Source organism: Salvelinus alpinus, chromosome 32, assembly GCF_045679555.1.
Source record: "Salvelinus alpinus chromosome 32, SLU_Salpinus.1, whole genome shotgun sequence".
Lineage (NCBI taxonomy): Eukaryota > Metazoa > Chordata > Actinopteri > Salmoniformes > Salmonidae > Salvelinus > Salvelinus alpinus.
The window spans coordinates 4048960-4061013 of NC_092117.1; the positions used below are offsets into that span (position 1 = coordinate 4048960).

Sequence of the window (12054 nt, forward strand, 5' to 3'; positions counted from 1 at the left end):
TGTGTGTGTTTGTAAAGACCCTACTTCTGTTATTACAAATTTATTGGAAGTTCACTCTAAAGTACACCATAGAACTCTCCATTCTTCCAGATGCAAAGAATCATGAAAAAGAAAAACTCTCACACACGACGGTCTTCCTGAGAAGAACAGTACCGTCGCTCTCTGCCAGACTCCTTTACTGCACATATAAATCAATCTCTACCAGATAGAGTTCAACAAAACAACAAGAGACAGGCAAACAACCCACACAGGCTGAGTAACATTTAGCCAAAAGGCAGAGTAGCTGTGAAACATCGGAAAATGAAAGGACACACATTTCAACATTTGCATCGTTGTTTAGACATGAACTTTCTTTCAACGGGGCTTGAGAAAACACTGTATACCAGTTTAACTAATGCGTCATGACTGACCAGATTAATTTTCGGTGTCTTCTACAGTCACATCAGCGCAACTGCTGATAAACACAGGGTTGTGTTCCCGTACCACATTAAACACCAGAACACGAGGGTCCTGTCAAACCACTGCAACACTTACTGAGCCTAAACAATGCCTTTGACCACTGTAGCGGTGGTCCATATGGTGGTGCGTGTGTTTGTGTACTGTTCTGTAAGGTTAGGTCGCATTACTTTCCAGAGGATGCAGAGAGGAAGAGAGACAAAGACACAGCTAGCAGGACCTCAATACAGCAGAGCCACTATGGAGCCCTGTAGAGCCCCCACTGGGCCAGTTGCCTGAGTGCTCCCTAACACAGGGCTGCTCTATGGAAACTGGCCTCCCTGCTACAATATGTGCAGTCATCCATAAATCAGTCATCTGAATCACATGGGCAGTTTAATTAAGAAAATACAGAAAGGAATGGTTTGGAATGGTTAAGCATGAGACATTCTCTCTTTATTTGTCAGGAAATACAGAAAGTTTTGATGTGATATGAAGTGCATGTGGTAAGATTCACCTCAATGGATGTTTCAAATATTTAGGGAAGTAGTCATTTCTGAGATGAAATACAAGGAATCCATATGTCTGTTTGATGTGTGTGTGTGTGTCTGTGTGTGTGTCATTTGTCTGTCGATTAACGATTGGTCGGCAGTGTTTAAGCTACAAGAGGGCAGTAAATCTGTGTGTTTGTGTGTCTGCTAAGTCATTTGTTACAGTTTTCTTCAAAGACATGACAGACGCTGTACCTCTGCCCCGCTGTCAAACATACAGAGATTTACTTCCATCTGATGCACACACACACACACACACACACACACACACACACACACACACACACACACACACACACACAGTCTTGTATACCTAACCTTGTGGGGACACATAATTCAGTCCCATTCAAAATCCTATTTTCCCTAACCCTAAACCTAACCCTAACTCTAACCCTTACCCTAACCTTAACCCCAAAACCTAACCTTAACCATAACCCTAAACCTAACCCTAGCTACTATCCCTAAACCTAATTCTAACCCTAATTCTGATCTTAACCCTAAACCCCCTAGAAATAGCATTTGACCTTGTGGGTGTAACCGGTGTGAAATGGCTTGCTAGTTAGCGGGGTGCGCGCTAATAGCATTTTAATCGGTGACGTCACTTGCTCTGAGACCTTGAAGTAGTTGTTCCCCTTGCTCTGCAAGAGCTGTGGCTTTTGTGGAGCGATGGGTAACAGTGCTTCGAGGGTGACTGTTGTCGATGTGTGCAGAGGGTCCCTGGTTCGAGCCCAGGTATGGGCGAGGAGAGGGACAGAAGCAAAAACTGTTACATGGGAACTAACAAAATGTCCCCAGTTGGTCAAATCTTTGTTCTGGTCCCCACAAGTATAGTTAAACAATCCAGACACACACACACACACACTCAAAGGAGATGCGTCCGTCATGTAATTTGAAAGCACCGTAAATAACGACTCACACTATGAGGAAGAGTTGGACCCCCGGAGTGAGAAATACCACAGAACACACATGCCGACCGCAAGACACACTGACACACCATCAAACACACACCCTGATCTCTAGACAGTGACACCCGGTGCAGATAAAACACAGACCTGTAGCGTTACTCATCTGCTCAGAGTTAAGCACAGTGTGGCAAACACGTGCAGATACGCACACGCATACCCACACAAACGCACACACGCACACCACACACACACCTCATTGAAACATCTGTCCTCGCTAGTAATACAAATACGTACAAATATATCCTGTCCATGAGTTTACAAGTTTAATGGTGAGCTCTTGTTCCAGCTTTCATCACTCTCTCCTTTTCCTCTTCTCCCGTCATCTGTTCATCTCTCCCTTCTTCTGTTCCGAAAAGCTTGTTTTCTGTAAGCTTCTGGGGAACCTGGCTAACTATCAGAGGCACGGCACTGACTGATGTACACATCTTGTGCCAACCTGTGTGAACGCATAATTTGCATACCTCTATCAACATTCCCACAGAACCTTAGGGCACTAGTCTCACATTAGGGTGTGTGTGTGACACTTGTGTCACATTAGGGTGTGTGTGTGACACTTGTGTCACATTAGGGTGTGTGTGTGACACTTGTGTCACATTAGGGTGTGTGTGTGACACGTGTGTCACATTAGACAATGCCAGTGTGATATCCTGGCATTGGGTAGGGTATCCACACACTCTGCCCAGAGTGGGTGAAAATGAGCTTTGGCGATGACATTTCACTTCCTTATGCTATAAAATACATTTTACCAAGACAAATATGATTCTTCAAGTTCTGAATCGGTCAGTCGGGTCTTTATCTACAGTAACATATCATTAACGTTATATCCAAAAATTCTGAATTTCGTAATCTAGTACATCCAATAATAATTACAGAGTTTACCCTAATTTTGGCCATCCTACAAGTGTAAAAACTCCAATCACTTTTGAACGGATTATGATAGAGACATGAGGTTTGGACCATTGGTTTTCGTGGAGGATTATCAACACCCACTGGTCAAAATATGCATTTTGTATAGACACCCCACTGAATGTTTTGTTTTGGGAAGTGTTATACCTCTAGTTACAGCACAGAAAGAATGCTCTGTAACATTTGAGTTAGGAGACAGTGCCAAAGTTGATAATGTAACCTACACCAAATATATTTAAACAGAAGTCCATTCACCTTTAGTATTTCACTAAATTCTAATTGCTTGGAAGATGTTGAAAGATTTAGATGCGCCATTGGGAAATGTTTTCATATTTCCTCATAATTTAATGAACATGTCAAGGTTTTAGAGTTCAGAACCAGCCACATTGGGTTGAGTGGCATGTGTTAGCTTAGCTTAGCTTAGCTTAGTGTGTGCGTAAATGTGTGTGTGTAAATGTATGTATTTGCTTAGAATGACAATACATTTGAATGTATTCAGAGAGAGACGTTAGGTCACTAACAGACACTAGTCATCATATGATAAACACAGTCACTACAAAGAGACACAACAACAGCCCATGGACTCAGGACAGATAATGGCAAGCCCCTATCTGACATCACAGAAGCGTTCAGGTCTAGTTAGAAGCCATCAAGTGTTCCTCCAATGACTGTTTCATCAGTGGTCAGACATATAAAAACTAGAAAGTGGTCAAACCACAAAGACATCACACACACATCACACTAACTGCACACACAGCATCTTCACACTTTACACCTCACACACACACTGCACCCGCTGGCTTTCACACATATTACAGTCCCTCTTGCTCAGCTCTTTCCTTTCCTTCTCCACTCAAAACTCACAGACAACCCACATCAAATAGACATACTCTCTTCCTCTCTCTCTCCCATTCTCTCTCTCGCTCAGTGTCCATCTGTGTGAGATAAGTCAACATGAAAATGCGTGATATTCCTCTCTCTGTATTCAGATCTCAGTGTACACAGCACTCCGTGGCCTCCCTGGTTCAATTTCACAGCCCAAAAAAATCAAGACAGGAAACCTGAGTATTGGCATCAGCTGATTTTGGACCAATTAGATTAATCACTCTACCACTCATCATCACTCTTCATCACCATCATCATTCATCACTATGGCAGTCTATTTAGTCAATCGGGTTCTGCACACACATTCTCTAATGGCTACCGTGCGCAAGCTATGGACGGGGTGTTCCTGGTGACATGATATTGCTGTAACATGCGCTACTCATCATGCATGTCTGTTTTCTGCTTTCCCACCACCCACCCCAGCCTTCACCTGTGTGAGCTCTGCTTTTGTTTTGGTCAGGGAGGATTTGTACAGCGTACCTTGCTCACTGCCTGTAGTTATGATGCAGAGCCTAATGCCAAGACTAATGTATTGTATTATTTTTCTAATAAATGGTGAAACTAATACATGGTATTTCCTGTCTGAACCTCCACACTCACACACACTCTCTCACACAGATCACACACACATACATACTGTTGTCTCCATGGTACCACTGAGAGTTCTGGGGTTAAGGGAACTCAAACACACAAACACACGTACACACACACACACACACACACACACACACAGTTGCTCTGGTGGGCTAAAGCCAAATGTCTGGAAGTGGACTTCACATCTGCATCCTGTTAAACTCACTAATAAAACACCTCCAAACACAACAGTGGAAACACACACACATTCTCACCTCAACCCTAACTGGAACTAGTTCCAGGCCGAGGTAAAGACAATTGTTTAGGGATTCACTTAAGCTGAGAATAGACCAGATATTTCCTTTCTAACAGGACCATATGTTCTTTCTGTGGTTAATATATCTTCTCTGTCTATTCACTGGCACACGTGTTGTAATATAAGTCTGGGGCTTGGTGTGTTTTCCATCTCCATGTTTTGTCTGTTAGTGAAATTGGGGTGATGCAGGCTTCTGGGAGAAGTTAACACACCGTGACCAAATATAAACGTGTACAAATGAATCCTGCCATTGCTCTGAACGCAGCGACCATATTAAAGTCCGAGCAGAATGCATAGCTAATTTATGAGTCACTTTTTTTATTCTCCGTATCACACTAGGCTTAACAAATGCACTGTCCCACTAAACGCTATCAATTCCAGTTCCCAAAGCCAAAGATACCGAATTTGCCATTATGCCACCAGCCTGAGGTTAAAGCAGGGGAAGTTTGCACAGATTTTCGTACCACTTTGATTTAGATCCAGAGATCTAGCGGATACTCGGTTTTCAGGGGGTCATATATCAAATCCACATACACTCCCACTTAATTTGTTCATCGTCAGACACTCCCACTTTCCCGTTCTCCCCATTGCGCCATACATAACTTCAACAATCCGACACACTCGCCCACTGTCACAGTGTGCTCTGGACTCTACACTGAACGGATTACCGGTATCGTTATCGTTCATCATGGATTTGAAACTCTTGGCGGTTATGTCTGTGCTTGCTGTGGCGACATACGTTCCTTTCTCACAAGGTAGGCTACTTTGGATGAGTTTAGCTATTATGTCTGTTATTCGTTATTCAAATCAAGCATTGTGTGGAGGTTTTCTATACCCCCGCGGGGTGGTTCTGTGTGTGTCCGAGGCGCTGCATGTTCTGCGGCTGTTTTAGTGAGACGTGTAGCTGCTGATTTCTGCTAAAATGGTCACTCATAATAATAATAATACGTTGCTCATTCGGTCTGCCTAGTTTACACCATGCTTGAGTTACATCGAATTCGATTATGCATGTTATGGTGTGTCCACAAACGCGCTATGGGGATGTTCTGAATAGTTCAGTGGGGTCTTTCTCTAACATTTCATTAACAGTATATCCCAAATGTCGGATTTCGTAACCTAATACAACCGTGCAACTTTATTGCAGCAACTTTTTACATGTTGTGGTGGTTGTTTCACGTGTCGAAAAAATCTAAATTAGCATGACATGAGCTGAACTAAATGTATAAGTCTTTGAAAATAAAAAGCTTGCTGTACGCTCAATGGTCCGTTGACATTTCACAGAGTTATGCTTGTTTTTGTGGGAGATCTTCAAAAAAGAACAGGAATTTCGCAATAATATCAAATGCATATACTATAATATGAAAATACTACATGGCATGTCTCAAAATCGATATCTATCTTACCTCTATATTGTTTTATGTCCTGCGGATTCTAGAAAAAATTTAACAGGAAAGTAAGCCTGCCAAGTAGCCTTTATTCTCGGGTGAAAATGTGTAATTCCTTCAGACAAGTGTCAGGGTAGAGAACATCACTTCTAAAATAAAATCATATGAATGAATACATACTGTGCTAACTGAATACATAACCAAATGAAACAAATCATTTCTAACATTGTTATAGGCTACATATGATAATATATAGGATTATTACACCTACATACATTTTTAACTTGATCATCAAAATATAGTGCTATAAGCGCAGCAGTTGTTCATTAATGAATGAATAACATTATTATTATTAGTTCCTATTTCCTATTTTACCATGATGAGTTATTAAATAACCTAAGTGAATTATTTATTCAGGCAGCCATAGGCTGCAGATGTAATAGGAAGCTTATGATTGTGTAATTATGTAATTTCAATCATTATTATAATTGAAGTTTTAAGTCAAAGTGCCTTAAAAACATGTAACACGTAGCCTACCAATTACAAGGTGCAGCCTGTGTCCAAAACATTGGAATCTGGTCCAGTTATTTAACGGGACATGTTTCAACTTCACCCTTAATTTTGTTGCACAGTGTTGGGATAGCTACTTAGGAGAAATATATAAAATAATATCTCCTGCCCAGCTTGTTTATCATCCTTTTGACGCCCTCTTTGCAGACTGTGTAATAAGGACTATGTCTTTGGCTATGTGATAGGTATTAACCTCTGTGATTTCTAAATGTCTGTGGGATGTTTTTCCGTACCTTACACTTGAAAACGCATCGGCAATCAATGCCTGTTTAAGGTAGGTGGTGGTTGTGGCAGGGGGACTTTGCTGCTGTTTGGCGATTTTTTTTTTTTACCATGCAATCTTCTTAATGTAGGGGATGGTTATTCTTCTTCAAATGATTGAATGCATTTTTCTTGTTGCCACAAATTACATGCTGACCAGCGCGAGCGTTGCAAAATAAATGTACATACATGTTATTCAGTCATTGCACCCACACTGCTCCCGGGCGTTAGCGTGGCCATGCTCTAAAATATAACTATTTGTGATGCTTGATGTGCCTCAAGTCCTGCCTCTCCAATCTCCTCGTTGGTTTTTAGGAGCATATACCCACGTAGGTAATTGAAAGATGAACTGAGGTCCACACTCCAGTCGGTTGTGGTAATGCACCTTTTAAAGTTGGTTGCCAACTGCCATATAAAGTCCAAAGAAGAAGAAGAAGCCGGAAGGAGGAGAGATTACTAGAAACAAACTCGGTTTACCCATTTATCTGTGGATTAATTGTTGGAGTAGAGGACCTTGTGCATTTCAGGTAAAATAACAACCCAATGTTTATATCCCAGGAGAAATTAGCTAGCAACAGCAAGCTAGCTAGCTAAATTGCCATACATGTTTAATGCTTTTTGACCTGTCCCCAAATTAATATAGTTGGTTCAGAGTTCGTTTTGATATTTCAACCTGCGTGTCCTGGACGCGTCTGTTGTGGGTGGACACGCCAATAATAAATGCAGTTGCAAAAACTCAAATAACTTTTATCTACACAATTAACATGATTTACCAATTGGTCAAAATATGCATTGTTGATTAGACACCCTAGCATGTATTTGATTTGTAGTGGCCCTAGCACAATCATTTTTCCTGATCACATGGTGCATTTAATAATAGAATGTCAACTATTATATCTTAATTATTACATCTAGTTTGAATCATTGAAAAAGTGCTCCGGGTTAAACATGCTTTATTTGGATGACTCATTGGCTAGTTCCACATTCACTTTCAAATAGCATATGAAAATCATTTTATTTTCAAATAAACTGTTCAAATGAATGGCCCTATTGAATTTATTTTTAGTGTCATATTCCCCATGAGCAGCAATAACAAGTAGCCTAGGCATTTATAAAGCATTTATAGTCTACTCGTTGTGCGTAAAGCAACACCACCAGGGCACGACAACTCCAGCAGTGTATGCATGTGGGTCTTTTTATAAACTAGGTTTCCAGTGAGGATTTCCTACACTGGACCACTAATAATCAACAATTTATTTTCATGTAATTACATTATGATATAAGCTAAAGTCATACAAATTCACAAGGTGATTAAAAACCTATGTTTAACCCTTTATTATGGTTGGTGTCTTGACGGATTTGTCTAAAATTGTGTGGCATAAAAAGTGTACGTTGTCGTTATATCATATATTAAGCATTAATCGGTTATATTTGACATTAAACTTGAACCCTGTAAGAATCCTAGATCTAGCTGTCGGAGGGTTTTTTGTAAAGCGCTCTCAGAAATGCAGTGTAATTACGTAACATTTCATGTCTCCTTATGTTATGGGGGGAAAACAACCCTAATAAATGCAATTTCAAAATTGAATGCTTAAAACCCAAAAGAGTCACTTTACCTTGATGCTTAAAACCTTAATAAATACTGTTTTTAACGTGGTTCTTCAATGATTAGCATAAAACTTGTTGGATGTGCATTTGGTGTCCAGGTGAGTAGTTACGCCGTGATATTTTCACACATCATCATCTGATCCAGGAAGGCTGAATGTCAGTCAAGTGACGAACAGCTGTTGTGATAGCGCATGCGATGCATTACAGCCCAAGTGCAGGAAAAAAAGGTGTTCTCGAGGAATGTCTGGAATATTTTGGTGTCTCATTAGCTACGCCGGTGAAGACAGTTGTGCCTGGATCCACGTTGGATTTAATATCCCTAGCGAATATTATTATAATGTTTTGTTATTTCTTACATTATTTGCTCAGGACATTTATTACATTATTACCTACAGACAAAAATAACTTTGGGATATTAGATCAGTCAATCAGTCACCAGCATTTCGACCAGAAATTTGATTTCCCTAAATTGTATCCTTTGTTTGAACTCCCCGATGCAATTCCATTCATTCCGGGGGCTACTCCAAGTCTCCTTCGCAAGAAAAAAGGAACAAGGAGTGGGCTCTTCGTCAGGCTCAGGAGGCGTGCATACCATCCACCGCTTCCGAGTATATTACTCGTTAACGTTTAGTCCCAGGATAAAAAAGTAGGCAAGTTCAGGGCGAGGATCTCCTTCCAGAGAGACATCAGAGATTGTAACATACTCTGTTTTATGGACTCATGGCTCTCCAGATATACTCTCCCCATCCATTCGGCCAGCGGGGTTCTCCATCTATCCCGCGGACAGAAAGAAAGAACTCTCTGGGAAAAATGAATGTGGAGGTGTATGTTTCATGCTGACACCGCGACGTCTCTCAAGGAACTACACTGGACTTTGTGCAACCTGGAAACCGCATATCCGGAGGCCGCATTTATTGTAGCTGGGAACTTTAATAAAGGAAATCGCTACCAAAGTTTTATCAACACATCGCCTCCGATACTTTTTACACCTTTTTTTCCCCAATTGGTAGTTACAGTTTTGCCCCATCGCTGCAACTCCCATACAGACTCGAGAGAGGCGAATGTCAAGTGCCATGCGTCCTCTGAAACACGACCCTGCCAAGCCGCACTGCGTCTTGACTCCCTGCTCGCTTAACCCGTAAGCCAGCCTCACCAATGTGTTGGAGTTAACACCGTACAACCGCTGACCGTGTCAGCGTGCATGCGCCCAGCCCGACACAGGAATCGCTAGAGCGCAATGGGACAAGGACATCTCGGCCGGCCAAACCCTCCCCTAACCCGGACGAGACTGGGACAGTTGTGCGCCTCCTCATGGGTCTCCCGGTTGTGGCCAGCTGCGACACAGGCCAGAAATGAACCCGGTATGTAGTGACACCTCATGCATTGCGATGCAGTGCCTTAGAACGCTGCGCCACTCGGGAGGCCCTCATCAACAATTCTTGACCCATTCGGCAAATCAGATCACGCCTCCATTCGGCTCCTCCCTTCGTATAGGAAGAAAACCTGACCAGGAAGTACCCGAGGTAAGGACTATTCAACGTTGGTCTGACCAATCGAAATCTATGACATGTTCCTGGTTGCCTCTGAGAATAAAATGTACGTATACACTGCCTCGGTGACTGAGTTCATTTAGAAAGTGCATAGAGGATGTTGTTCCCACTGTGATGATTATAACTTATCCTAACAGAAAACCATGGATAGATGGCAACATTCTCACAAAAAGGAATGAGTGAACTACAGCAAGTTGACTGGGAACATGGACGAGTACAAACAGTCCAGCTATGCCCTCCGTAAGGCAATCAAACAGGCAAAACGTCAGTAGAGAGACAGTGGAGTCACATTTCAAAAGCTCAGACACGAGAAGTATGTGGCAGGGATTCCAGACAATAACAGATTCTAAACGTCGCGAACACTGATGCCTTGCTCCCAGACAAGCTAAACACCTTCACCCATTTTGAGGAAAACACAGTACCTCCGAAGCAGTCCACCGCCGCTCACGAGGCCTGTGAGCTCTCGTTCTCCGTGGCCAACCTGAGTAAGATATTTAAGCGTGTTAACCCTCGCATCCCGACATCCCTGGCCGCGTCCTCAGATCATGTGCAGATCAGCTGGCTGGAGTGTTTACGGACATATTCTATCTCTCCCCATCCCAGTCTGTTGTCCCAACTTTCTTCAAGATGTCCACCATTGCTCCTGTACCCAAGAAATCGAAGGTAATTGAACTAAATGTCTGTCATCATAAAGTGCTTTGAGAGGCTAGTTAAGGCTCATATCACCTCCACCTTACACAATACCCTAGACCCACTACTATCTGCATACCGCCTCAACAGATCCACAGATGACTCAATCGCCATCGCACTGCACACTGCCCTATACCATCTGGACAAGAGGAATACCGATGTAAGAATGCTGTTCATTGACTACACCTTAACCTTCTCCATAGTGCCTTTCAAGCTCATCACTAAGCTCGGGGTCCTGGGTCTGAGCCCGCCCTGTGCAACTTGGTCCTGAACTTCCTGACGGGCCGACCCCAGGTGGTGAAGGTATGCACCAACACCTTCTCTATGCTGGTCCTCAACACGTGCTCAGGCTCCTCTTGTACACCCTGTTCACCCATGACTGCATGGCCACGCACGTCTCCAACTCAATCATCAAGTTTGCAGACGACACAACAGTGGTAGGCCTGATTACCAACAATGGCGAGACGGCCTACAGGGCCGCAGTGGAGACGGTAAAAATTTGCAAATTCCTCAGTCCAACAGTGCAGTAATACCTAACAATACCTAACAATACCTAACAATACCCACAAATCCAAAAAATAAAAATAAATTCTTAAAAAATATTGAAATTTTAGAACGAGTAATGTCAGAGTCCAGAATATATACCGAATATACACTGAATGTACTAAACATTAGGAACACGTTCTCTTTTTATGACATAGACTGACCAAGTAAATCCAGGTCAAAGCTATGATCCCTTATTTATGTCACCTGTTAAATCCACTTCAATCAGTGTAGAGACAGGTTAAAGAAGGATGCCTTGAGACAATTGAGGCATGGATTGTGTATGTGTGCCATTCAGAGTGTAAATGGTCAAGACAAAATATTGAAGTGCCTTTGAACGGGGTATGGTAGTAGGTGCCAGGCGTACCAGTTTGAATGTGCCAAGAACTGCAACGCAGCTGGGTTTTTCACGCTCAGCAGTTTCCTGTGTGTATCAAGAATGGTCCACCACCCAAAGGACATCCAGCCAACTTGACACAACTGTGGGAAGCATTGGAGTCAACATGGGCCAGCATCCCTGTTCAACACTTTCGACACCTTGTAGAGTTTACGCCCGAACTAATTGAGGCTGTACATATCTAACTCAACTTCTCCAGTATCCCTGCACACAGCACATTTGGCACTGGCACTGACCATATATATACGGTGCATTTGGAAAGTATTCAGACCCCTTGACTTTATTAACCTTATTCTAAAATGTACTAAATTGTTTTTCCATCCCTGCATCAATATACACACAATAGCCCATAATGACAAAACAAAAACAGGTTTGTAGAAATGTACGTAAGTATTCAGACCCTTTACTCAGTACTTTGT

The 12054-nt window shown here is 42.3% G+C and overlaps 1 protein-coding gene across 1 annotated transcript in view; it reads left to right on the forward strand.

The window, feature by feature from the left end:
* Positions 1–5228: 5228 nt before the first annotated feature.
* Positions 5229–12054, forward strand: part of cxcl12a (chemokine (C-X-C motif) ligand 12a (stromal cell-derived factor 1)) — a 32200-nt gene continuing 25374 nt past the window's right edge. The window contains exon 1 of the mRNA XM_071380626.1: positions 5229–5386. Within this exon, the coding sequence (XP_071236727.1) occupies positions 5320–5386 (67 nt within the window). The 5' untranslated portion in view covers positions 5229–5319. The remainder of the gene's footprint in view (positions 5387–12054) is intronic.